General features: G+C 38.7%; 1 protein-coding gene and 1 non-coding gene across 2 annotated transcripts; one reads left to right on the top strand and one right to left on the bottom strand.

Annotated features, from left to right (window-relative positions):
- Nucleotides 1-745: 745 nt before the first annotated feature.
- On the bottom strand, nt 746-25,568 carry LOC149090269 (uncharacterized). Its single transcript, XM_089233603.1, has 4 exons — nt 25,121-25,568; nt 7,542-7,688; nt 4,239-4,330; nt 746-2,218 (listed from the first exon to the last, which is right to left on the bottom strand). The coding sequence occupies exons 1-4, from the start codon at nt 25,137-25,139 to the stop codon at nt 896-898; spliced, it is 1,581 nt and encodes a 526-aa protein (XP_089089729.1). The 5' UTR covers nt 25,140-25,568; the 3' UTR covers nt 746-895.
- On the top strand, nt 9,227-9,298 carry TRNAE-CUC (transfer RNA glutamic acid (anticodon CUC)). The gene has a single exon. It is a non-coding gene; the product is annotated as a tRNA-Glu (tRNA).
- Nucleotides 25,569-27,735: the final 2,167 nt, after the last annotated feature.

The following is a 27,735-nucleotide window of genomic DNA, read 5'->3' as shown; positions in this document are numbered from 1 at the left end:
ATGGAAAACAACAGTGTCACTCTAACAGTTACGGTTACAGTGAGAAAATTTTGAAAATATCAAATGGCAACACCAAGTTTTTTGTATTGGAATGCGATCTCCATTGTGAAAAACCCTAAATAGCGTTGGAATGGCACCTGTGTAGCACGAAAATCCCCGGAGCTAGGCAAGGAAAAAGTAAAAAGGACTTTGCCGTGCACCAGAGCATTAATGTTCGTTTCATTCGTCACACCGTTTCTTCGGCTGAGATCCCAGCCTGATTAGTCCTCCACAAGGTCATGTGGAAAATTTGTGAAACACAATAAAATGCTTTATTTTATGCTGCTTCTCTGTCCTTATTGGTTGTCCTCACTTTTAGCCTATCTACCGCCGGTGATTTTCATGCTACAGTTGCCGTTCGAACGCTATTTAGGGTTTTTCACAATGGAGATCGCATTCCAATACAAAAAACTTGGTGTTGCATTTGATATTTTCGAAATTTTCTCACTGTAACCGTAACTGTTAGAGTGACACTGTTGTTTTCCATATCATTCTTGAGCGCATACATCAAAATACCTTATGCCAAAATTTCATTCAGTTTCTGTGAGTGGTATGATAGTTAGGGGCCCATATGTCGGGATAGTTTTTTTATAATCACCCTGTATGTCAAATGATATGCCTACAATAAAGTCTTTAAACTGCCCTCAATAATCTGGTGACACCTCCCTGTAATATTGTCAAGTAAAAATTGATGCGCAGATATATATACTCTGTACGTACTTCCTTTTATTATTATTTTTCCTATAGTTTGAAAATAACTCAAAAATAACAATAAAATCACCGCCGTTTTTGATGGAGAAGAACGTAAATGAAATATTAAAATAAATAAAAAACGTCACGGGGAAACTGTGCCTGTTCAGCCTAACAAGTGGGGCGGTGGATGATGTCCAGCATCTTTTTTGCCGCCGAAACCCATGCCCTTGTCGAGCACGACTCCGAAAACGACTCTGGCGTTCATGTTCAGTTTTGGTTTGGGCAGGAAAGGTAAGAAGAAGCTCTTTATGACGCTGCCATCCGAGTGGGATCCCGACCCACCGGGGGACCCGATGCTCACGGATATCGACTTGGGAACTTCGGGTACGTAACCGCCTACGCCACCGGGAGGAAACGATACCGCGCCCCACCTTTTGGACTCTTCCGGTCTCGGTTGGGATCCGAGATCGTGCACTATGTGTTGTTGCTGCTGTTGTATCGGCTTCAAACCGAAACCGTGGCTCAACCCGGTACCGAACCCCGGCGCGGTCTCGAACATCTGTGGTGCTGAGAAAGAAGAGTCGCTGAACATAGCATTGCTGGCGGCGGCCATCAACGGGTCCCTCTGCGGGGCCATGAACCCGGGACTAGACCCCATGAACTCGTGGGGTGGTCCTCGGTTTTTGGCGGCGAATGGCCCGGCGAATCCCGGCACTTGAGGTAGTACCGGCATTTGGGCAGATGGACCATTCATCAAAGTCTCTGGAGCTGCGACGTACGATTCGAACGTTGGCATTTCCACAGCCTGCATTACGGCAGGTTGGGAATTGAATCCTCCCCTACGCGGAGTGTTCTTCGACAGGTCCAGGAAGAAACTGGGCTCCGACGAGTGCCTCTGGCCGGAGCTTTTCGAGCCGGACGCTCCAACTCTATTGGTCAAATTCGTCCCGCGATGAGGTGGGTGGACTTGATGTTGGTACGCGTTGGACTCCGATGCCATCAGATCGTGGTCGAATTTCGTATCGGTATGAGTCCTTGAGGGTTTCCAATTGCTCGAGTACCTCGAACTAGCCGTCGGTTGTTGCTGTGGGTCGACTCTGGCGATGGTGGTGCTGGGAAGTTGGTCTTTTTTGTCGTCTTTCGAGACCAGTTCGGCCCGGTCCGGCAATGGAGCGACCACAACGAACCTTGGCCCGTTCCCGCCAGTAGCAGCGTTCGATGCCGATATCAGTTTCGATAGAAGAGCGCTCACGTCTGCGCTGGACGGAGTTGCCGCTGTCGTTGTTGACGAAGTGGTGGTGGTGGTAGGACGCTGAGTAGTCGTAGTAGTAGTTGTTGTTGTGGTCGTCGTGGTGGGTGCCGTCGTCCTTCGGGTTGTCGTTTCTGGATTTCTCTGACGGTCCGGTGAATCAGGATCTTCGAATCTTAGAAGATCTTGGTTACTGTTAAGCACACTTCTCCTGCTGTTTCTATCATCAGACATTCCCTACAAAATGATGAAAAAAAATGTCAAAAACTTTTTGTCAAAAATTTTTTTTAAACGATGATGAAAATGCTAATTATATAAATTGTATACAGGGTGCATAGGTAACAGCATTTTACTGGTGAACCGTTGATCCTATATAAAGGCATACTTCCAATTGTAAAATTATCCAAATAACGTGCAGTACTCAGATATTTCGTTCATGCTTCAAGGGATTTTGTATAGTTATTAAAATAAAAAAAATCAACTTTTTACACGAGCACCTTGTTCTCAAGAACCAAATTAGAAAGTCGTTGCCTCGAATCTCCTGATGCCAACAAAAAAAAATTTCATAAAAATGTGGGTTACCCGCATGTAATGCTGTTTTTTTCAATCTTTCTACTGTTTTTCGAATTCGAATATCCCAGCACTTTAGAAACGTGGAAACGTTTTTTGGTTGGCATCAGGAGAAACAGGGAAAAAACTTTCTAATTATGTTCTTGAGGACAAGGGTGCCCGAATAAAAAGTAAATTTTTTTACTTTAATAACTGTACAACCCCTTGCAACATTAATTACGTATCCAAACACTGTACGTTATTTGGATATTTTTCTAATTGGAGATATGACTCTAGGGTCAACGGTTCACCAGTAAAATGCCGTGAGTGCTGTTACCTATGCACCCTGTATAGTAGGCCTTCTATATCACCCTTGTAGGCTTCCTCGAAGGAAAAATGTCGCTTGGAGCCACGTAGATACCATTTTTGTGTGTTTGCGTGTGCTCAATTTTTATTATCTATGTGTTTATTCGTGAGAGTGCCTTTGTCTTATTGTCTAATTATGTTTTCTGTTTGTTATACCTGTATATGTGTGCAATAAAGAGAAAAAAATGACTTATCTTTTTTAATGAAATATTCTTTTTTCCAATTTTCAACAGGTGCAAAGTAGGAAATTGGGGGGGGGGGGGTTTGGAAAAAGTGTTCCATTGAGAAATCAGCATTACAAAATATCTGAGCTTGTAAATGCTAAAATAGTTTTTTTAGGGGAGGTGAGATATCTCGTCAATAACGCGTCCTTGTAGAATTTCGCTGGTTTAAGGGTAAAAAGAGTCATCTATGTATATGATTTTCACATAAATCTTTTATACACCAAGAATTTAGATAGAAACGGAGGTGAATGAAACTCAAATATGAAAATTCCAGTCAATACAATTGATTGAAAATTACTATACTGTACAGACTGTGTACAGATGTGTTCGCCAACACGCCATCTATGTAGATGGCTTGAAAAATTCGATTTTACACCACCAAATTTCATTGAAGAGTGAAAATACGCTTTCAAATTTTAGGGGTTTTTTTTTAATTAGAGTTATAAACTTCTCTGTTTCTCTTTCAAAAAATGTTCCTCTTTTTGCAGAACTACCGCTTAAAATTTTAGAGAGGAGTGAAATTACTCTTCAAAATTGTTTTGTGGGATAACACTGACTTAGTATAGCATTCTATAATATGTAAGAAACATCCACCACTCCTGCTACCACCTATCGCATAAAAAGTACAACTGTTAAAATTTTTCGATTAAAATTCGTAACCGGATTTTAATTGATGTGCCACACAAAAAAATATGGCGTGATATTAAATTTTTTATAAGAGCAATAATATTGGTTTATAAATACCGTACTGCAATTTGATCCGATAAAATAATTTTGAAGAGTTATTTCATTCCTCTTTAAAATTCTAAGAGGTAGTTTTGTAAAAAGAAAGAGACACTTTTTAAAGAAAAACAAAGAAATAACTCTATTAAAAGAAAAACCTAAAATTTGAGAGTCATATTTCACTTTTCGATTAAATTTGGTGGAGTAAAAACCGAATTTTTATGCGTGAATCAGGCATCTAGACGCGTATATAGGCAAACTCTGTTACCGAGATGATATATCTTTTGCCCCCGAGAGCCTCTCTTTCATTTAACAGAAGCTTATTTTTAAAAATCATTCGAATTTGTCACAAATGATGCGTGTCAAAATGTATGTCACAATGAATATCGTTGTACCTGAAGTAAGTGGTTGCTGTCAGCCTTGTTCATTCGACCGTTACTGCCGGAGTTCATGACGACATCAGCGCTCACTGCCCAAGCCGCAACGCCTAAAGAGAACGCATCAAAATTTATATAATTCAATATTCAATCAAATCTCGATAAGTCGAATAATGTGCAGCAGCCGACAAAAAACTTATCGTTAGTTCGACTTATCGAAAATTCATATTTCCGAGTCGGGAAAAGAAAAATTCATTAAAATAACAGTGCTATTATATCGTATTGGTACAAAATGTGGATATGAAGAAATTTCTTCATCTCCACATGTTTCTGAAGATGATTCGAATTTCTTCCTCGAAAAGAACACTATTGGAGATGAAGAAATTCGAAAAAAAGTTATTTTAATTTAATCGTATTTTAATTATTCAATGAGAATATTTAGAAATAAACCAGACGAACATGCTGTATCATGGAGACGGACGCATACATGATATTCGTGTAAGTGTGTATAAAAGATTATTTTCTGTCAAAAAAATGCAATGATTTCTAACTCTCTCCATTTTTTGTCCTTCTTTCGTGAGAGACAAATGAATTTGCTAAATTCTATTGGAGGTCGTTCAAGTATTACGTAAGCAAATTTTTGACCCCCCCCCCCCCCTTGTCAGCAGAATTTCGTCATCAGCTCTGCCCCTCTGAATCCAGCTCATGTTTTCATAAAGGGTGGTTGATGACGTAAGCATTATCCAAACCCCCTCCCCCCCCTGTCATCAAAAGTCAGCAAATCGGAACCCCCCCCCCATCGATGATGACGTAATACTTGAACGGCCCCTTGCTAAAACTGCTCATGTTTGAAATTTCTCTCATTCCCGAAAAACTTCGACTTAAAGGAAGAAAACTTTGAGTTAAGGGAAAATTTTAACCCTGAAATACGGAAAGAGTTCTGTGGCTGAGAGTGAAAATTTCTACTTTAACACATTCGAGTTACCGCGACTCTCGACTACTTTTAATCTGCACATTTTTAAAATTTTAAAGAATAGTAAGAATCGGTGTGACATTCTGAATGATGTCGGGGGAAGAGATTAGTAAACCTAGTTTATCGTCATTAAGTCAGTTGAAGCTCCGAATAGAAGCACGAAAGTAAAGCACATCAGCAATTTGATAACATCATATTTTGATATCGTTTTTCTCGAATTGATCATCAATATGGACGACTATACGCGTCAACAACAAAGAGATAAAAGAAAGCGGCACCTATGGAAAGCTTTCAAGTGGCCAGCCCTCTCCCTAGTTTCTTGACCAAGACTGATCGGTCAAGAACGAAATGGAAATGGGTATGTGTGCCATCAGTAAATGCCATCATGATCATAATTACTGAGCTAGGAGACATTTTCTTTGATGGTGCTGTTGTTATCAGCGGCCCATCATTGACATTCCCCCTCACCCTCTCATCGTCATTTTCATCATTAGTGACGCCAATTTTTTAATTGACGAGACGTTGAATATTCTATTGTTTGTAGGCCACTGGCCAACCGGTGATCATGGATCGAGATAACAGACGAGCTCCCGATGGGTCGTTCTTCTGTGTGTGTTTTTCTGTTTCCTAATCACGTCGATTGGAAATCGGATCGATGAGATAGCATTACGCGAATGATATCGATCGTCATGTCCGTGGCACAGATTGTAGTGATAATATTCAATATTCGACTTGGAACTTCTAGGAAAGTCGGTTGTCGATATGGACCATTGAACTATAACATTGAAGTCTCGAATTATTTCTCCACGTGGCGTACAGGCCATTTTACAAAAAAATCATACTCTCTGATGGACCACTTAAAAAAAAAAAACAGACATCTAAAGAGGAGCTAACTCTTAAGCAGCTATTCACAAACTTGTTACGTTTGCTGCACCATGGTGCGGTGATATTCGCTGCATATGGGGGAGGGGGGCCCACACACAGGCTCTGACATGAGGAAAGCATCGGTGGGAGGCGGGGGGAGGACTGAAAGTTGCCAGTTGTTCCGTATATACGGATCACAGGCCCGTATGTAGGAATGTACGTTGCATTCCGGCTCCAACGCCAATTGGCTCACTCCACACCCGCCTTCTGGAATCGCCGCTCCAAGGCATTTCCAAAACTTTATGTTTACGACATTCTCTGACCGAGACTAGAGCTTGTGGTACACCTGTTCCGAGAACGGTAGCCAATCTCGTATCACTCAAAGTCACCGTACACCATTCAAGATTCACTGTTCTAGGAGTAAAAGTATTTACTTGGCACTTATCCAAGAACCCTTGATCAATACCAAAAAGAATCAACGACATCCGGCGCTGTGCCGTAGCAATACCTTCTGCTCTAGAAGGTATTGGCCGTAGCCACTTACGCGAATGCGAGCCGATCTCCCCTTTAAAAATTCTCGCCTCAGAGAGCAACAGGCCTACAATGGTACAATTATTAAAGCATTACACTTCACTCACAGGTAGAAGCATTAGTAGCAGATCGCAGCACTACAACTAACAAACGCCACGTTAGATTCACAACACGTACACGCCCATACCAACATGTACCGATTCGTTAGAAATTCCACAGAGGAACGTGGACGAGGTGCATGTGTGGTTTAGTAGTAGTAGTAGCCACTTGCAATATGATTCATTCTAATTTGTGCTTTATTATAAGATATGTTTTTCGGAGCTCTTAGAAACTTTTTACAGCGATCTGCTAACCATTTCTAGAGACATCTTTTAGCGACTTCAGACTATCCGTTGATCAAAAGCCCTGTTTGTCTCATGGGGTTGAGATGCGAATAAAGTTATTTCAAAAATCTTCCTTTCTTTCTTTCAAACCGAGCGCAATTCAGGTCTATCTCGCTATGGACAATTTACTACCTAGTGAGTTGTGCCGGAAGTGTGAATGTGTGTACCTAACAATCTGAGTACGTATCTAGTGTTTTGTCTGAATTTTTTTATTTGCTGCCATCTATATTTCAGAAGTGAAATGAGTGAAGTCGTAACTATTGAATTACATTTGCACCGTTTGTAAGTCTGTTGCTCTCTGTGGAGAGACTTTTTTTTAAAGAAATTTTTTATTTTTATTTTGAAGATCGGCTCACATTCGCGCGATTTCAAAAACGTGTCAAGTGTTACACGGAAGACACCGATGGAAAAAAAGTCATATCCCAATAGTGACTATCTTAGTAGTGGTAAAATAGAAATCCTGGCCCCCACCAGTTGCCATATTAAAAAAAAGAAAAGCTTGACATGGCAGGTGTATGTACAAATGAGGAATCCTTAAAATAATGCGATTTTGGAAGAGAAGAACCTTACCGATGACAGCAGCCAGCGCGGGGAGGATGAGACCTATCGAAATGAGGCATTTCATCTTGCGTTTCGACGACCTCTTCGACCTTCTGGAACTGTGTGAAGAAGACAGTGGAGGAGGTGGATGAAGGCCTCTTCTTCCGTAGGTCCTCTCTGAAAAAATTAATGCAGGTATCATATATATTACATATCTAATATCATACACAGAAGAATCACCATACATATCATGCATAGAAAGAAATTTCGGAAAGGCAGCCTCATCCCCAAGGACCGTTGTAATGCAGTCTCTCCCTAGACAGCAGGCAAACCTTCAAACGATAATTATAAAACACGAAAATTCAGACATTTTCCATTTTCACTTCAAAATATGGAAGCCGGATGACAGCATCAGTAAAACACGAAAACAAGCGTAACTCGTTAGAAATTTCTTAGACCAGCGTTTCCAACCTTTTTCATCCCGTGGCACACTTGAACTTACAGTTCTGGGCTCCCCACATGGCAAAATGTCCCCTTTTCAAAACTTCTCGAGGGCAAATTTGTGAACAATATTTTGTGTGATACTGTGGCTTTTTGACTTATTGCGATTTGCCTCCGTTGGTTCCTCATAAACCGAAAGAGATGAACGAAATTTTGTCACCTTCCAAAATTTTGACGAGCGAGACACCAGAATGCGAACACCTCAATTTCTTGGGAAAAGTGACTTGTGACATTTTGCCATCTGACCACAGATCAGATTGATCTTCCCCGGCACATACTTAATTTGAGAGTTTTTCAAAAAAATTTATTTTACTGATTTAATAATTAACAATAATTATTAATCAGGAGGTGAGATTATCGTCATTAATTTATAATAGTGATTATAAAATTAATTGAAATTCCCTAAACAAAATTGCATTAGATATCTGAGCTTGCCAAAGAGTTATAGAATATTTTATTTCTCAGACAGAGGAATACTCTTAAAGCAGATGTCTTCAACCTTTTTTCTAGTTGCGAGCACTGTTTGTACCCATCACCAAAAGAAGAGCACCCTTACGGCAAGTTTATGCATGATATCAGGATGATTTAAATCCTTCAATATAATTTGTACAAGGCGTTTACTTTAAGACGTTGATCAAGTGCTCGCGAGCACAAAATCGGACACTAGCATCGAGCACTCTGGGTGCTTCAGAGAGCACCGCGGTGCTCGCGAGCAACGGGTTGAAGATGCCTCCGTCTCAAAGATTCTAAATATGATCGTTTTTTATATTGCTTTGATATTGTTCATTGCAGGAGAAACTGGTTTCACACGAATGTTATGTTGGGAACAGAACCATTGCTTCTTTTTTTTGACATTTCAAAATGTGCAGTTGATCGATTCCCAAATTGAAATCTATTATATTTACCAAATTAAATCAAAATTTAATATCTATTCAATCAAAGACATGGGTTTTAAGAACCGCAGCTTCCCTTTTCACTTATTTCTATGAAAGAGAAAATTCTCTATCAATTGGTGCAAGAATCATACAGCTCCAAGCAATAGCTATAAACGAAAACGAGCTGTACTGGTGTCTCATACACACGATACAGAAACATGACAGCTCCTGGAGCTGTCTTTGTTTCTACAACAAATTGTTTCACCGTTTGGTCGCGCGGTCGCAGCGCTTTTCGCGTTGCATCAAGCCAGTCGTTGGCGTCCAGTGATAGTGATGTCATCCCGCGTGGTCTAGAGGTTAGGATACCTGGCTCTCACCCAGGAGGCCCGGGTTCGATTCTCGTTGTGGGAAGCGTTTTATATTTTCCCTAACGAACTTGAGGTGACCACCGATAGACAGCGCCTTCATTTCCAACCCATCTCATTAATGGCAGTGAATTGCAATATAGCGGTATAGCCAGAGTTGGTGTTTGGTGAAGTAGTAGTGGTGATGATTTCTGAGCGCATTTTAACCCATTAACGACGAATTTGACTTTTTAAAAACAAAAAATAATGAGTGTAACCACTTCCACACCATTTATTGGCAATGAAAAAACTAAAAATTAAGAATTGCAAATTTTTTCACCAACCGGCGTTAATGGGTTAAGTTAGAACTCTGAAGTATATGAAGTCGCCTTAGGTTAAGTGAGTCAGAGAACAACGTAGCAATAACTGTTGCTTTTAAGGGATTTTGGTAAAGTACTTTGTGTAAAAAATGGACAAAATTTCATGATTTTATTTCAAAATCTTTTGCCAGATTTTTTCCCCTATAAACTTATTGCAAGTTACTTCTTATAACCGTATAGTTTAGTATTAATAAAAAGTTTTTGAGTATCTACTAAGCAGGCCCGTCATTTTAACTTTTCCGGGGGGCAAAGAACACACACACGCACACATATTTATATACAGTATATATTTCACCCTGTTGTCCATTTCTATTGCATTTTTTAAAGCTGAGGGGCGATTGAAACCCCCTATCCTCCTGACCCCCACAAATGACGAGCTTGCTACTAAGATTTTATTGGTAAGCCTGGCCACAAAATTGTTTGGGTGGAAAAAAACCAGACTCCATTCCACTCTTTCTCAATAATAATAATAAAAAACCAGGCAAAAGGGGGAAAAAGTGAAACCGGTCTGCGACAGAGGAAAGTATTCTTATATGATGCTCTATCCCGTTTTCCCAAACCTTTTGTTCCATCACCCACTTCTTCAGAATTTTTTTCTTTTTTGTTTCAACGCCCCCAGACTCAAAAAAGCCCATAGAATCCTATGTTATACTCGTAGCTTCTATCGGCCCCCCCCCCGGACCATTCCATCGCCCACTTTGGGAAACCCTGCTCTATCCGAAATTGATATGTTTTGAAGAAAAAAAAAACGTTAAGTATTTTTTTTAAGTGTTTTTTGTCCGTCCTGAAAAATTTAGAAAACTGGAGAGATGTGCCTGGGTCTTGCTCCAACGTCTTCAATTGCGACTCTTCGGCATTTATTGTGGAATTTATTTTTTCTGTTACGTCTTCTCTTCAATTCGCTGACGATCGCTCACGTCAAACACTTTTAAGCAGGAGCCCCTTTAAAGAATACAATTCTATGGTGGAGAGCCCCTCAAACTTATTTTGTTTTTATTCACTAAATTTGCCGATTAATTTCACTTCGCCACAGAGTGGCCACGCAGCCGCAAGGGCTCGACCATTATCTCCAAGGTACAACCTCTTCCTCCTAACCAGGTCAAGGCCCGCCGCTTTGTCTCAATGAAGAGATTTTAGGAGGTGGTCGAAGAAGACCTGGGCGATGCTGGAAGCTGTGCGTGTATGTGTTGTGAACCTAACGAGAAGTTTGTTTCCATGTAATGCCTGTTATTTGTAGTGCTGCCATCCGCCGTCAATTTTTTTTAACTATGAGTGAAGTGCAATAATTGCATCGTTGTGGACCTGTGGCTCGCTCTCTGTGGTGAGACTTTTTAACAAGGAGATAGGCTCCAGTTCAATGATGTTTTGAGATGAATGTGAATAAGTATTCAAAAAATATGAATGTTTAAAGTCTAAGAATAGCTGAGAATGCTTTCGTGTACATAGTTGTTTTGCTGCGTGGAAAAAACTTTCCTACATTGTATTAGATAGTATGTTATTTTGTCATTCCGTACAGATATCGAAATTCTGTGCTAAGAGAAAAAATTCTGTGCAGGTGAAATAAAAGACAATGTGCATCCTCTCTGAAAAAAAATGTTAGAGTTTTTAATGTTGTTCGAACTACTTCAGAAATTTTAGCGGTTTTTCGAATTATTTAAGAAATTTTAGTTGCCCCGGGGTTCAGAAAAGTTGAGAAACGCTATCTTAGATAAAACTTACAAACCGATTGAGTACTTCTAAGATATACGTAGGCTACTGTCTAGCGGAAGGGAGGGGGCGTAAGGAGACCTTTGGAGAGGGCACACTTGGTTTGAGAGATTACAAAGAATCTTTTCCCAAAGAGATTTTGAGCTATTCTCTCCATCAGAAAGCCTTTTATGTTAACAGAAATTGATTGAGGTAGCATATAAATGTATTTTCTTTCGATATTTCAATTTTTTTAGAAAAATGTCCTAATTGATCGTCTCGTGAGGCAAGAGCCAACCAACTATTCTAACTCCCCCCTAAATGTGGCCCTCGGCGTCAACTGATGTGGGCCGCGACTTCAAACCTAAGTTTGTAAAAACGAACCAAGCGGCACATTTGCGAATCACGTGATTGATCTGCTGTGCAGTTTCATATCACTTAAGTGACCAGCGACAAAGTTTCAGAGCACACTTCCAGAACGGTACGTGGTTTAGTTCCACATCCTTCAACTGTCCCGTGGCAAATTTACGTATCACTTAAGTGGCCCGCGACAATGGGCGGAGATACGTCGGGGGGGGGGGGCCCGTGGGGGCAATGCCCCCCCCCCCCAGCATCAAAGGTGAAGTCGTCTGATCTAATGCATATATGTATAGATGAATCGACAACAGCATCATCTTGCCTCTCCCAGCAATAATGGCCGTGTCCCCCCCCCCCCCGACTTTCAAGTCTATCACCGCCTATGCCCGCGACACGTTTTTAAACCAATGAAGTGGCGCGCACTCTCTATAAGGTTGTGTACCCTTGTTTTACGGGATTAGTTCTACTGGATTTTAGAAATAGTCGCACTTTTTTTTAAACCATATGTTACTTAACCCTCTACGGATCAGTGTACATTGAATATAAAATCGAATCCCGTTATAGCGAAAATCTCGTTTTAACGAAAACTTTCAGAACCCTCCAGAGAAGTTTACATGGGAAATATGTAAAAATCTGGAATTCCTTTAAAACAAAATTTCGTTAGCCAAATTCCGAAAACGGCCCTCTTAACGACGCGCCATGGCTCACCTTCAACTTAATTTTCACCCCGTGGCCCCCCTTGAAAATATCCCAAGGCCGCGAGGGGATCAATAGCCCCAGGTTGAGAGCTACTGATCTGAATTAAAAACTCGTCAATGAAAACAACTGAATTAATTATCCAATGAAAGCACGGATGTGAAGACGTGTCATTAGAAATCTTGTTCCGTCGCCGATCACAGAAAAATTGATCGGTCCATGTAGAAAATCTTGAAAAAAAACCCCCACGATGAAATTGATTCAATTTACAGATAAGACGTGTATAATAATGAATATATTCAAAGTTTGTGACATGACATTATTTTTTAAATATATGTCATGCACACACACACACATTCGCTTCCTCGTAACAACATGTCTATCTGGATGGAACGTAATAACGTTTGAATGTCACGTTTCTCTAGGAACTTCGCGTAGGAACAGGGTCAAATCTCCGTGCGATGGATAACATAGTTTTTTTCAATCTACTACTCGAGCAACAGCAAAAGATGAAGGAAGACCTACAGTCAAACTAGGGTAGTGTGATGAATTGATGATGACTAAATGTTAAATCCGTTTTACTTTATCGAGATGAAAACCTCCGCAGTTTTCTTCCATTTTATTTTTTGCCACCCTAAATAGAGCGTATCTTAATCAAAAATCTTGACAAAAAAGATCGATCTCGTTCATATTCATCATCATATTTTTATTCATTCATATTATATTCATATTTTATTTTTATTCATTCATATTATATTCATATTTTATTTATATTCATTCATATTTTTTTTAAATCTAGTTTCTTGATTCTGAAACAAAAAAAATCGCTTTGGATGTCTGTCATTTAAAAATTCCGAATCTTACTGAGAAGTTGGTACGTGCTTCTTCAGTGATGACCGAGTCTGTTCATACATTCAGGGTAACTCTTATCAGACGCGGGGCCAAGTGTGCCTCAATAATTTCGGGGCACCAAAAATGTTTAGAACCCCGTTTACCCCAATTTTATATATTCTATTGGGGGCATGGGAATCGACATCCATTATTTCAGCATATACAGGAATGTTGAGAAATATTCATATACAAAAAAATTTTAAGAACTCAATTTAGCACAAAAAATTGATGAAAATTCAGCACTGAGAAGGTAATTTTGAAATGATGAGGAAACCATTTTAGAATTGATGGATAAAAAATAATTGTGGGAAATATAATTCTAGCACACCAATCAAAATTCAGATTTGATGAAAAAAATAATTCCGTAGTAGATGATAATTCTCTCAGAATTAGCGGAACCAAAAAAAAAAAATTTTAGAATCGATGAAAATTCAAAATTAATGGAAGAAATAATTCCATTCGATTATGTAAATTCTAAACCAACGAAAAAAATAACTTCAGAATCGATGAACATTTACAATTAGGGGGGGGGGGAATTCCAGAATTGATGAAAACTCAGAATGAATGAAAAAAAATAACTGCAGAATTAATGAAAAATCAAAATAAGTGAAAAAAAATACTAGAGCAGAATAGATGCAAATTCAGAATTAGTGAAAAAATACCTGCAAATTGGTAGAAATTCAGAAATAATGGGGGAAAAACTCCGCAATTGATGAAAATTCAAAATTAATGCAAGGAATAATTTAAGAAATGATGAAAGCCTCCAATAATTTATCGTGAGTGCGGGTGCCCCCATAAAGCTTGTGGACGACCGCACCTGTGGAACACCACTGAGATAGCGGCTCTGCATACATTTACAGCAGAGACATTATGTTAGAAGGGGCCATACATATATACTCTGAATCTCACATATTTTGGCATGTACCAATTTGTTAGAAATTCCGCAGAGAGGAGCGTGTACGCGGTTAAGTTGTAGGTAACGGGGCATTCAACAGAGTTTTTACCATAATAACAAATATTTTTCATCCTGAAAGTACTCGGCCTTTTTTGGTCGATGCCTGTGTCAGCTGCTAGTGTGTGGCAACGCGGAGAAATTGAATGCGTACCCTGTTTAGACGGGTTTTCAAAGTAATCAATATTTTAAATACTTTTATGGGGGTGTTTGTTCGATCAAGCTCATTAAAATCAGCTAAATTCTATGTACAAGGATGGAAGTTAAAAAGAAGTGAATTATAGGCACTTTGTGCATTGTGTGTGTGTTTTTTCTTTAATGAAAACAATTGAGCAAAAAGTCAAAAATATTCTATTAATTTGAAATTCATGAAGATGATGCTTTGGTTCAGAGATGATGCCTGAACAGTATATATATATATGCAAGATATACAGAAGACTGGATGTTGTGAAGATATTTATTATTTGAGATGTTAATTTTTTTAAGGAAGGAAAAAACTCATCACTGCCTCTACCGTGAGTCGAACCCGGGTCCCTCGAATGCCGGGCGAGTGCTCTGACAGAGGAGATGGAGATTTTCCTTCGCTAGAGCGTATACGTGCCGAACGGAACCGTGCAATGGACGGTGAACCGATCAGCTAATAGCTCATGGAAGTGAAGAGCGACATTCATGTCATACAGTATATATATGCTCTACGGAAAAATGTGTTCGTTGCTTCTGTAGCGTAGCGGTCCAGCTCGTTCGAGGAGGGGACCGTAGCTCGATTCCCCGCAAAGGCAGTTAAATTTTTGTTCAGCCATGGCTCCTCGCAATCCGCGCGAAGGAGCTGGACGACTACGCTACAGAAGCAATGAACATCTTTCCTCTTACAGCATATATAGGCGGAACAGGACCGTACACGAACAGTCAGATCAAATATCTGACTGTTCGTGTACGGGTTTTCGAACTGTTCATATTCTCAGGCAAAAGTTCATAATTGCTGACACTGCTACCAGATGGCGTCTTAAAGGTGATGGATATGTGTGTGATGTTACTCTCCGCTATTCATACGAAGGTTTTAACAGCTGGCTGATGCGAAGATGAATTCAGGAAAGAAAATTCAACTGCCACCCCCCCAGCAAGAGCAACGAACATCTTTTGTCAGAACATGCAGTAAGGAAAGATGTCCGTTGCTTCTCTGTGTGAGTGTGAAGCGTAATTCGCAATTCCCCCCTCCGGATTACAAGGGAACCGTGGATCGAATCCCCGTTGAGGCGCAAAGTTGGTCCTCAAATTTCGAAGGATATGGCTTTGTTTTGAAGTGAATGGTTAGCACTTAGAAAGAGAAAAAGCGCACGTAATTATAATCGCAATTAACTCGTAATACGATTTTATCATGATAATTATTATAGTTACTATATTATTTGTATATTCGTGATTTTTGTGTGTGTGTGTGTGGGGGGGGGGGGGTACTAAGATGGCCTCAACCCCCAAGTTCTGGCACCTATGCTCTTACGGTTCGTATTCAATAAAATTATTTTTACATATACAGTATATATATATAGAGAGAGAGGTTTTAACGATGTCTCTATTACACGTGTTAAAAATGCTTCTTCTTGTGTTGTGAACGACTCGTTAAGAACGGGTCGTTAGGATTAGCAGGTCGGAAAAGGATTGTTTTCACACTAGTGAACTTTAATTATCTTCTTCGGCAGCAATAATAACGGATAATCGAAAAAGGACTTTCCGCACGCCATGTTTGTTCATTTCTGTTCCGGTCACGGTGAAAGGATTCGACGCAAAGTTATCCCTCGATGGCCAACTAAAAGAAAACTTTTCAGAATGGAAGAAAAGATCGTTAAGTCATCAGCTCGACTGCGACGAATTAATAATAAGAAGCAAAAAAGTAAATACGGGTATTTATTATTATTAATTCCCCCCCCCCCTCCCTCCTTATAAACACAAAAGGTATAATATACATTTTTCTCTCTCCCTTCATCGTTATTACTTCAAAATAGGACAAAACAACTTGGAAGTTGACACGTTCGTGGTTCAGTGACTTCATCGTCATCTTTTCTTGTTATATAATTTATACCTTGAAAAAAAAAAATGAGGGATTGAATTAGGTTAATGAGTTGTGTCTCGGTGACGTGTCTACGACGTAAATCGAGGTATAAAAATATATGTACATTGAAAAAAAAAATGTCTGCCTGTTTAACGATAATTGACTCGGTTCTATTCTAAAGGAAGCCACGGCAGATGCCAATCGCTCTGTCACGAATATGCAGTTAAAAATTAATTTCTCATTGCACGGTTGCGTCATTGAATGGATTCCATTCAATGTGGAATCGCTGTCTTCTCATAGAGCAATAATTTCAATAGAATGCTATACCACTGGCCGGTTAAATCTCGATGTTATGATCCAATACTGGAGTCTTGAACATTTTCCCAAAGTCACGAACATCATAACCAGAAGATGAGCATGGATATGTAAAGTAACCAGACGTACGTATTCAGTACGGACAGTTCGCTACAGTGTTGATAGACCTTCAACACGATACGGTCGACCCCGCTTAATCGAATATCAACGATTCCAACACGCACAATATCCTATTAAGCGGGGAGCAATTCAATTGCCATTTTACAACGTTAGTATAGTTTGTACATTGAAAACTGATGAAGGATCAATATCTTATATTAAGCGGGGAACTTTAGCATTGTCTCCATGGGAGAAATTTTAGTGCCAGACATCAGTTCAAAAATTCTTATCTTATTTTAGGGATAAGGTCCAAAGCATTTTAATAAATTTATTGCATACCTTTCACGGTAATCTTAGTTTCTGTATCGTGCATGAATTCAATCATTCAATCATGCCAAACTCAACCTTTTAAAGATTTCGGACAATTTGAATGGTTTGAAAACGAGTCGCGAATCACTTGAGTGATCTGGAATTGTGCCTTAAGGGATTTGTAAACGTGCAGCAGATCACTGAATTGATCTGAAAATGTGTCCTGTGGGTCACTTAAGTGATCTTTAAATGTGTCACGGTTAACATAAGTTATTTGGAAAAAAATGTGCAGCTTAGTTCATTTGTATAAAATGATGTTTGAGGTCGCTGGGTACATTAGATGACTCCGAGAGCCACATTTGGCCCGCAGATCATGGATTGAGCATGTATGGGTTAGTGATCTCAAGGGATCTATAAGTGTGCCATGAGGCCACTTGAGTGATCTGGCGGTGTGCTGCGACCACTTAAGTGATATTGAAACATGCCACGGGAGACATTTAAGTGATCTAAAAATATTCCACGGGCAACGTGCGAAATGTGCCGTGGGCCTGATTAAAATGATTCGGTAATCTTTCAAGAGGTTTGGTAATCGGTTGCGGGCGGCAGTCAAATAAAATGTTTCATAAGTTTCAATTTTTTATAATTACATATTTTTATATAGAAAGATGGAAATATGTGTTAAAAAACCCCCGGGATCTTATTTTATTTAAGCTACCTACGTCAGAATTTAATAATTATCATCCATAGGCCTGTAGACATCCAGTGAGATGTGGAAAAACAAACTTTTTAAACTTGTATGGACAATTTAGTTGTTTTTTTTTATTTTATGTTTGATTAGGTTCTGGGCCACATCAGATGACTCCGAGGGCCATGGATTGGGCATGTATGAATTAAATCAAGGCTGCTCAACCTTTTGGGGACTGCAGGACCACTTCATTGGTTTGGATACGTGTCGCGAGCCACATGAGTTATCAAAAAATGTGTCCCGAGTCACTCGAGTCATCTGAAAATGTGCCACGAGACACTCAGTTGATCTGAAAGTGTGCCTCAAGCAAACTGAGGTGATTCAAATCAGCTTTAATTCCACGGATCAATCAGATTCAATCTGATTTAAATCACAAAATTTAAATTTTGTTTTTTCTTTACATAACTTCAATGATATTGAAAGTAAAAATAACCTGGTATGATATGCATATTATTGATATGTGGTAAAGTCCACGATTAAAAGAAGTATAGAAGATCTTTGGGAGGGGTAAGATATAGAGACTTGTGAACTTAATCCCTAGATATAGTGCAGAAAGAAAACTGCTCCATTTCTAGATTTTGTGCATGAAAAAATTGCAGAAAATTTTGGGGAGTTGAACTTAGCACTTGGCTAAACTGCACTAAAAGTATTGTCAATGCCTTCCAATGGGGCACTAAGGTGACTGAAAAAAGAGGAATAATTTTTTTGTATAAAGCCTTGAATATTCTATGCTCTAATTGCTAGATGTTGTACCAACATAAATGCCATTGGACTCTCGACTTTACTTTTTGTATTCAAATTTTTAGTTTGCTCATTTTTTTTTACTAAAACTTATTGAATCTGTGAAAGAATGAAAATGTGTAAACTTTTATATTAAGCAACATCATGCAAGTGTGTCGGAAACACATCCACAATTCTGCAAGGAACAATCTTGTCTATAGAATTTGTTTTATTTAGTTGATGTTTAATGGCCCTTTGGTTGTACATTGAGTGAATCGAGAAACCTGCATCATGTGATACTGAATCGTCACCACTCATTCACTTTAGTTATTGGGGAGGGGGGGGGGGGCTCACGAATAAAAGTGTTTTCTACAAGAAAAATGCCAATCCATGAAGTTAATTGGGGCTCAACGACCTTTCATGTCATATAAACACACATTTTTTTGTGTTCGTATTTTTTGCTTGTAGTTCGTTTGTAGTTTATTCATTAATAATGAATTAAATTTGAGCAATTAGGAGGAAAAAACAGTCGGGTGATGTGAAAATATGTTTTCTAAATGATTAACAAATTTATTTTAATGTATAAGCCGTCAGTTAATTTTAACTTGAAAAAAAGACTCTGAGGGCCACGGGTTAAGCATTAAATACAGTAGTTTTTCAACAGATTTCTAGCCGCCAAAACAGTAATTATCATGTGATATTAACTGAAACCTCGTTATAACAAACAATTTGTTTTTCGAGCACAAAAAACGATACGATTCTAACAATTTTTCAACCGCACAATCGAGCTAATGGTTACTTTGTGCGTACGTCTCTTTTGTTGCTTGTTGAAAATGATGGTTTCGTGTCGCGTGTTCATCGAATATCTTCACTTGCGATCGAGAATGTGGCCAAGCGAAGCGTGAAAACTGATGCCGTGAAATGAATACCTATCTAGCTCAGCTCCCGAGAAGCGGAACAAAATGGCTTTTTTGTGTGTAAAGGCCTCTCTTTTACCTTTTCATTTCAACAAAACTCTTTTAAACAAAACGTTTCCTGCATTTAATTCAACTTCGATCTAAAAGGAAAAAAATTAACACGCGCGCCTGTTTTTGTTTTTTCATTGTATTTACTTCATTACAAACAGTTGTCTTTTTTTACGACTTCATTAGCTGATATCATTAGATCATCATTCAAGTTTATTCAAGCCATTTTAGTGTCAGTCGCAATTAGTTCCTTGATAAGTATACTGTATTTACAACAGTATTTCGAAAGCAGGAAATATCGTTCGTTGCGGGATAGGGGGAGGCACTGCAGGGCCGTAGCCAGAAATTTATTTCGGATGGGGAAGGGGGAAGAACATAAAACTATAGACTAAACCATGTTATTCTATAAATGTCACTCATTTTCATATATTTCGGGGGTAGTGGAAACCCCCACGCTACGGTCTTTGGGCAAGCAGTGAGTTATACAAATACAACAAATACAACGCCACAACAGGCAAAATGCCCAACGAGGGTTCTCAAACTCTAGCCACCCGCGGCTTCCTTGAATTAGTTATTGATTAACCGTTGCTCCACGAGCAGAGCCGCCCTTAAGGGTGTGCGACAGGAGCGGTCGCACCAGGCTCCGCTGTTTGTGAGGCCCCGCACCACGCACTCACGGTAAATTATTAGGGGCTTTCACCAGTTCTTAAATTATTTCTTACACATCAATTCTGGAACTTTTTTATGCTGTTAATGCTGAAATTTACCAATTTATATAGGAATTACTGATTTCGTTAGTTTTAAATTTTCATGAATTCTGGAATTTTCCAACCCCCACCCCAGTTAATTCTGAATTTTCACCTCTGTTTTTCCCTCTGAAATCTGTTTTGATCCTCTCACCGGCATTGACGAGATGTCTCGTCTTCTTAAAAGCCTTCCGTTTCAGCAAGGGAGATATTTTTGTGAAGCCGATTTCTCAATGGAACACATTTTCTCTATGCCCCATACTTTGCACCTGTTAAAAATTGGTGGAAAGAGCCAACTTCATTAAACAAAAAAAAAAGATATGGCATTATGAAGAGGGTTGAGTAATTTATACTACAGTTAAAGGGTTAATGTTAGCCTGTTATCTCAAGTAACTCGAATTTCATCATGTAACTTTATGCATAATTTATAGATAATGTCAAGCACGCACGCGTATGACGTCACAGCATGGCACGCACTTTGAATACGTTCCGTCTTTATGGACGAATATGCTGTCTACACGTTGACGTGTACGTTTGAATTTATGGTTTACGACGAAGATGGAACCAATAGTGGAATCGTAGCGCACGTAAAACTGACAACTTCTTGGAAAAGAGACTCTTTAACGTGTTCAACCTTGACCGTATCCGCGCGTCGACGTCGTAAAATTGTAGTAGCGATGCGGTAGTTCTATTTCAGAGTCGTTGACCCATATCCTCTGGGCCTGCCGCCCTTTTTTTTTCCCAATGTGTATCATAGCTCATCCACGCCCCTAAAGCTAAAATGTGTATCAGAAGTTAGTGTTGTATATATGTGTGTGTTTTCTCTTCCTCTTCTCGATCTTATAAAAAATTATAAAACCATATTACGAAGAATTACATCAAAGTTCGATCTTATCAGTTCCAGAAAAAAACAATGCCAATATATAGAAAAAAAAAAATGTTCGGTCTGATTTAAGCGGTCAAATACACAATTATAAGTACACGAGTATATTATTTCACTGTGGCAATAATAACAGGCTAGAAGAAGCTGAACAATGGTTGTTGTTTTTTCGTCTCGCGTTATTAATTGTACCACAATTCTTTCGATTGAGGGACCGCCATTGTGGCATGTGTGAAACGGATATACAAGATATTCGGGGGGTGGGAAGGAGTCTGTTTATTGTCACGTACATTTTTCTTGAAAGGATAATCATAGGCCTATCATTCTATGATATTAATGGTTTGAATCTTTCCTACGATTACTACTTCTACTCGACCGTACATGCACCTCATAAACATTCCTCAGCGTAATTTTTAACGAATTGGTACATGCCAGAATGTGTATTCTCAGTGTATGTGTGGCTCTAACGTATTTATGTTGTCAGAGTTATGCTTATTTCGTTGTGCTGGCGTCTGCCTTCCATATTTTGAAGTGAAAATGGCGGATATCGGAATTTTCATGTTACGTTCCGTGTTATGTTGAAGGTCTGCCTCCTATCTGCGCTGAGCCTTTTTAATTCTGGATACCGGCTCCCTTTCGTGCATCCAACAACCACATACTATGCCTACTATGCGCCTACCTTCTGGAGTTGTGATGTCTAACCTGTCATACGTATAGTCCTGTGGGCACGTGATAATCTGTGCAGGAGTATTCGGAAAATAATCGGCAATGACGGAATGACGGGAAAAAAATGAATGAAGAGGTAAAAGAAAGTTCAAAGTATTACGGCACGTTTTACAAGGGAGTACACGCTTCCTATGCATTTCCCGGAATGCACAAAACTCTCGCATATTTTTGGGAGTACGCCCGCCTCCCACGAAATTTTATAAGTACTACCCCACGCTTTTCTGACTGGGGGCAAAGGGATACATCCCTTCCAAAAATTTCTAGGAGTATGAAAATATACTCTTTGCAAATTTATGGCTGTACACAAGCCTCCTACAAATATCCCTGGGAGTACATAGATATATGCATTTCTAGGTGGGGTAGCCTACTTGAAGCATGAAAGGTTTGGAGTATCTTTCGTTCTGGAACAGTGGTTATTTTTTCTTACCTTTTTCACTGAAGCACTTCCCTATTGAAAATAATTCATATTCTCGTACCCCCTCGAAAAGTTAATATCAGTATACGTAATTTCAGTACTTTCTAGCTTTTAACCGAGAAAGAGACACTAAGTTATATTCAATTCTATGGACACTTCTATCTATTGAATGGAATCTACATCTTGATGTTATAGTGCAAAATAGGAGTATACAGGCGTGTATATAAACTCTTACTCACCCTTTATCTTTGAACCGATGGTGACAGGAAACATATTTCAATTAGAGAAAAAGTATATACAGGGGATCCCGCTCATAACGTTTTTCGAAAAACCGTCATGGGAAAACCCTGCAAACCAGGCCTGGATATTTACATGCCTGATCGGGCATGTAACGTGGAATAATAAAGAGATGCCTGAGAAACATTATCAGTGGATTGACGTATTTCAAAAATTAATTTTAAAAAAAAACACAATATGACTGATACAGTCGGATTTGCTTATAACAAACACGGCTATTACGAATTTTTACGTATAACGAAGTTTTTCAGGTTTCTATGAATTTCGTATTGCTTATCTATGCTATTTTGATTATTTATAACCGGGACCCCTAGGTGTTGATGACATTTGAATTTTTTTGCATTTTTGTGGTTTTTTTTTTCACTTTTAGGGCACATTTCAGTTTTGAGGCAGTTTTTTGGCATTTTCAGGATATTTTTCACTTTTTGAATTTTTTGGCAATGGAAAGGGTTGAAAAATTATATGAATGATGTGATTGCATTGAGCACTTATAAAAAAATATACTTGAATTTCTTGGAAAATAAAAAAATTCTTTTTGGCGTCGTAACCCATAGGCAATGGGGTCTACCTCGCGGGAGGGGAATTTACATAGAAAGAAATTTACATATGATTTTTTGTTGCAAAATCAAAATTTTTTCCTTCGACTTTCGAACACAACCGTTTTTTCAGGAACTTTGTTTTATTATTTTGATGGCATTTTTTTCCCCAATGTTTAAGGCATTTTTTAGTCATTTTTCAGGATTTTTTAGGGCAACAACATCCGGGCCTTGTATAACGTATACCGATTTCAGGCCAATTTCGGCACTATCCTCCTGTAAAATGCAAAATGTGGGTTTTTTTTTTTTTTTTTGCATATCATAAAATTTAAATAAATTGCAATTTCACAGTACAAAATGTGTCATTCATTGCGATGGTAGTAAATGAAAATGATCCTGCGGACCCCTTTACAAAGTCCTCACGGACATACAGGAGTCCCCGAACCACAGGTTGGGGAAAAACGCTTTAAACGGGAAATCTCGATGAATATTAACCTTTTAAGCGACATTAACGAGATATCTCGTCTTTGTAACTTTTTATAACAAGATTTTATCACTGACAAGCCTAGATATTTTACTTGATATTTAAATGCTTGAGAAGGGGGGCGACGAGAAATAAAAATTTCTGAAGAAGGGGACAATTTAACAAAACGTTTGTGAAACTGGGTTAAACTATCACCCTTATCCTCTAACTTCCAGATGAATCCTAACTTGTGAAATGTTGTTGGCCTGTCTTTCTTGATCCAAAAAAAACCATGTTTTCAAGTGCAACATTTGCTGAAATACTACTGATTGAAAGTTAGGGGAGGGGGCATATCAGAGAATTTAAAGTTTTAATTAAGTGCACTTAAAAGAATATTTCAAATTTTTTCTCGAGTTTGTTCTCCGGTATAGGTATGTTAATCTTTCCCAAACTATCAGCAGTTTTTGAACTCAAATATCTCAACTAATATTGCAATTAGAAGCATGGATTTTTTTTTTTTCATGCTCAAGAGAGACCGGATGACAACTTTCTTAAGGCAACCGACTACATTCAAATGACGAATTCTTTAAAAATTGTCGAAAATGGTTATATAAATATATTTGAAAGAATGTTTTACACAGAGATCAAAACTGTTTTTTATTCTTATGCATCGATAAGTAAAAATAAAGTTATTGCTGATTAAAATCATTTGGAACAATGATTCCAAAGGCAACAAACCAAGGGCGTAGCGAGGGGGGAGGGACTTGGGGGTCTGGTCCCCCCCCCCCGAAATGTGAGAAAATGACCGAAAAAAGGGAAAAAGATGGCCAAATCCATTGTTCTGTCACTTTGGTCCCCCTCCCCGAAATGAAAGTGGTCCCCCCCCCCGAACGAAATTTCTGCCTACGCCCCTGCAACAAACAATTTTCAAACGCGTTTTTTTTTTAAAGATTAATTTTTTTTTTTCGTTACTTTACTCCACGCGAAACTAAATTTCTTAAAAAAATGTGCAAGATATTCTCATGAATTTTTCAACATCATCCCAGATAACATTAGCTGTGCAATGAACTAGGATCACAGCTATATGTTTAGAATTTAATATTTTACAGTTGTTTGAAAAAAAAAATTTCTTTCTTTTGTCAAAATTCACGTATTGTTGCACAAAAACTGCCATATATCAAAGAATATTTTGTGTATCTTCTAACTTTTAGTTCATTGCAGAGAAAACAGTCATACTAGCAACATACAGTACGATAACTATTCGAATATATGCTGTAGTTTTCAGTGAACAATATCTGTTTAAAAAAAAAAAAAACGTGCCCCGCTTGTCATGGCCCTCGTCAGTTGTCTTAATAGAAATTAGAGGACAATAAAGGACCGTATAAAAAATTAAATTTTGTATCTCAGTACATACACGGCCGCTTGTAAAATGAATGATATTTCTGAAATGAGCGCGATATTTCGAAAATTTTTCCGATAGAAATTTTGTTTCTATCGCCAACGGTTCAAAAGATGAAGGGTGCACAAGGATGTCACTTTGCACCCTGTAGAATCACAATGCGAAGAGAATCCGAAATTTTCCCTCCAAAAAAAATCGATAGTACGAAATTTAAGAATTTTCAACATTTTTCAACTTTAATATCAATAAAATAGCGGAATATACTCACCATAATCCTCTCTTCTCATGGGAGAGCCGATACCAAAAAAACAACTACAATCTCTCGGATCAAATCCAAAATTCTCCAAAGAAGAGAACAAGAAATCCCGATATAAAACGTCTTCAAGTCACCGACCACATCACAGAGATTACCGTAAATCCAAGACCACCGATCTTTTCTTTTTCGTTTGCATAATTCTACATGGTTTCTCGTAGATAAAAGCAAGAGAAAGAATCAAGCTCACACACAAAAATATCGCAAGCAATAGACGGAAGGCGCTCGCTCTTATTCCACGCACGTGGTGCTTTACTGCGTCCGTTGAAAAAAGTGGAATAGTGGATAGATGGATAGAGATCCGCTAAGCGGATACTAGCAGCAACGATGACCTCTCTCTCTCGCTGGCGACTGACTATTTCTTGCTCGAAGCGATAATGAACTAGTTGAACACACGACGGGCCAGTTACCTAACTTCTCCACAACTAAATAATCCACATACAAACCGGCTTCCTTTTTTTCAACTTGCTGTTGCAACAGGTGACGTCAAAGGCCTAACAGACCGAGTTACGAAAAATAATAATAAAATAACGGTACCGCTGGGTATCGGACTAGATTTTAATCTTTTCTATCATGAAAACGGACCTAAAAAAGAACCTCTGGCATAACTTTAAATGATTTATTTGAGAGAAAAGAAAGGGGCGAGAGTTTCTCCAGCGAAAAAACTCGTCTCAATAAATCAGACGCCTCCGAGATCTTTCTTATCGATTTCAAGATTTTGACACTTGTGTGTCCCCGGTAATTTACATTAATACCTTTTTATGTACTTTCATTTTGTGATTTTAGAAAAATTAAATGTCTTATTCACGGGCCAGGTATGTCGATTTAAATCAGCTTGATTTGAATCACGATTTGAATCACGATTTAAATCACTTTGATTGTTTTAAAAACATCAGTGATTTAAACCACACAAAATCTAAATTTTGTTTTTTCTTTACATTACTTCAATGATATTGAAGTAAAAGTAAAATGGTATGGTCTGCATGCATGCATGTTATTGATGTGTGGTAGCAGGACCGTAACTAGAGGGGGGGGGGGGAACTGCCCCTGGTGTCAAAAATTAGGGAGCGACAATTTTAGGTGGAAACAAAGAACACCGTTATGAAATATCGAATTTTAAAGTCATGGGGTGGCGAATATCCTAGTTACGGTCCTGGTGGTAGTAAAGTTCATGATTAAAAGAAGTATAGGAAATCTTTATGTGTATAATAATTAAATTTAATAATAAAACTTAATCTCTAGATACAGTGCAGAAAGAAAGCTGCTCTATTTCTAGATTTTTTTGAATGGGCGAAATTTCAGGAAAATATAAGGGGCCGTTCAAGTATTACGTAAGCAATTTTTTTGCCATTTTTGACCCCCCCCCCCTTGTCAGCAAAAGTCAGCAAAACCCTAACTCCCCTCTTGTCAGCAAAATTTCGTCATCACTGGCCTCTACCACCTAACGCATATTGGTGGGATCAGAAACGTACGCGGAAGGGGGGCATAGGGGATCGTGCACCCCCTTCCCCAGAAGAAAAATAAATTTTTAATGCAAAAAATATTTTAAAAAAAATCAAAATTTCGAAAGAAAATACCTTTATATGTTATTATAATCGATTTCTGTTAATTTCAATGCTATTTGAAGGATAAGAACTCAAAAATTCTCTTTAAAAAATTCATTGCGACCCACACTTTAAGCCATATATGGTAAACCCTTGACCTGCAGACCAAATGTGGCCCTGAAGGTTATCTGATATGGCTTGTCACTCTCAAACCTAATTTTGTAAAAATGAACTAAGCGGCACATTTACAAATCGCTTAAATAACCCGTGGCACAATTCCTGAGCATTTAAGTGGTCCGTGGCACATTTTCAGATCACTGAAATAAGCCTCAAAGATCACTTTCACATTCAAAGATCACCGAAATGGCCCGCGACACAGTTACAGAACACTTAAACGATCGGTGGCACATTTAGAGATCCCTTGAGTGACACGTGGCGCAGTTTTAGAGCACTTAAGCCCCAGTGCGGTTCTACATCACTCAAGTTACCCGTGGAACATTTTCCAGATTACTTAAGTGATCCGTGGCATAATTACGGATCACTCGAGTGATGCGTGGCACAGTTCCAGAGCACTTAAGCGGTCCGGAAACATTTCCAGAGCACTTGAAGGATCCGTGAAACATTTAGAGATCATTAAAGTGGCTCTGTAGGGGACTTATCAATAGGTAGAATGTTAGTTCAGGTGCCCAATAACTATCGAAAGGTTTTTTTTCTGTTTTTGACGCACCGAATAAAAAGTCATTAAAAATATTTCGTATCTTCATAAAGGGTGGTTGATTACGTAAGCATCCTCCAAACCCCCCTTCCCAAATTGTCATCAAAGGAAAGCAAATCGGAAACCCTCCTCCCCCATCGATGCTGACGTAATGTTTGAATGACCCCTAACCTGCACCAAGTATTTTCAATTCATTACAATGCGGCACTAAGGTTTCCCTGGTTAAAAAACAGAGGGATAATTTTTTTGTATAAAGCCTTGAATTCTATGCTCTAATTGCTAAATATTGTACCAACATAAATATCATTGGA

This window comes from Pholcus phalangioides, unplaced genomic scaffold (assembly GCF_987345545.1).
Source record: "Pholcus phalangioides strain wild (caught in Gottingen) unplaced genomic scaffold, Ppha-v1.0 ptg000001l_1, whole genome shotgun sequence".
NCBI classification, from domain to species: domain Eukaryota; kingdom Metazoa; phylum Arthropoda; class Arachnida; order Araneae; family Pholcidae; genus Pholcus; species Pholcus phalangioides.
Note: the sequence above shows the minus strand (reverse complement) of the source record. Positions and strands in the feature narration are given on the sequence as shown.

What these genes read in the sequence shown, in the direction of transcription:
- LOC149090269 (XM_089233603.1), bottom strand. An exon ending in CGCGCTGGCTGCTGTCATCG is followed by an intron (nt 4,331 to 7,541) that starts GTAAGGTTCTTC and finishes CGTTCTCTTTAG; the next exon opens with GCGTTGCGGCTTGGGCAGTG. An exon ending in ACAGCAACCACTTACTTCAG is followed by an intron (nt 2,219 to 4,238) that starts GTACAACGATAT and finishes ATCATTTTGTAG; the next exon opens with GGAATGTCTGATGATAGAAA.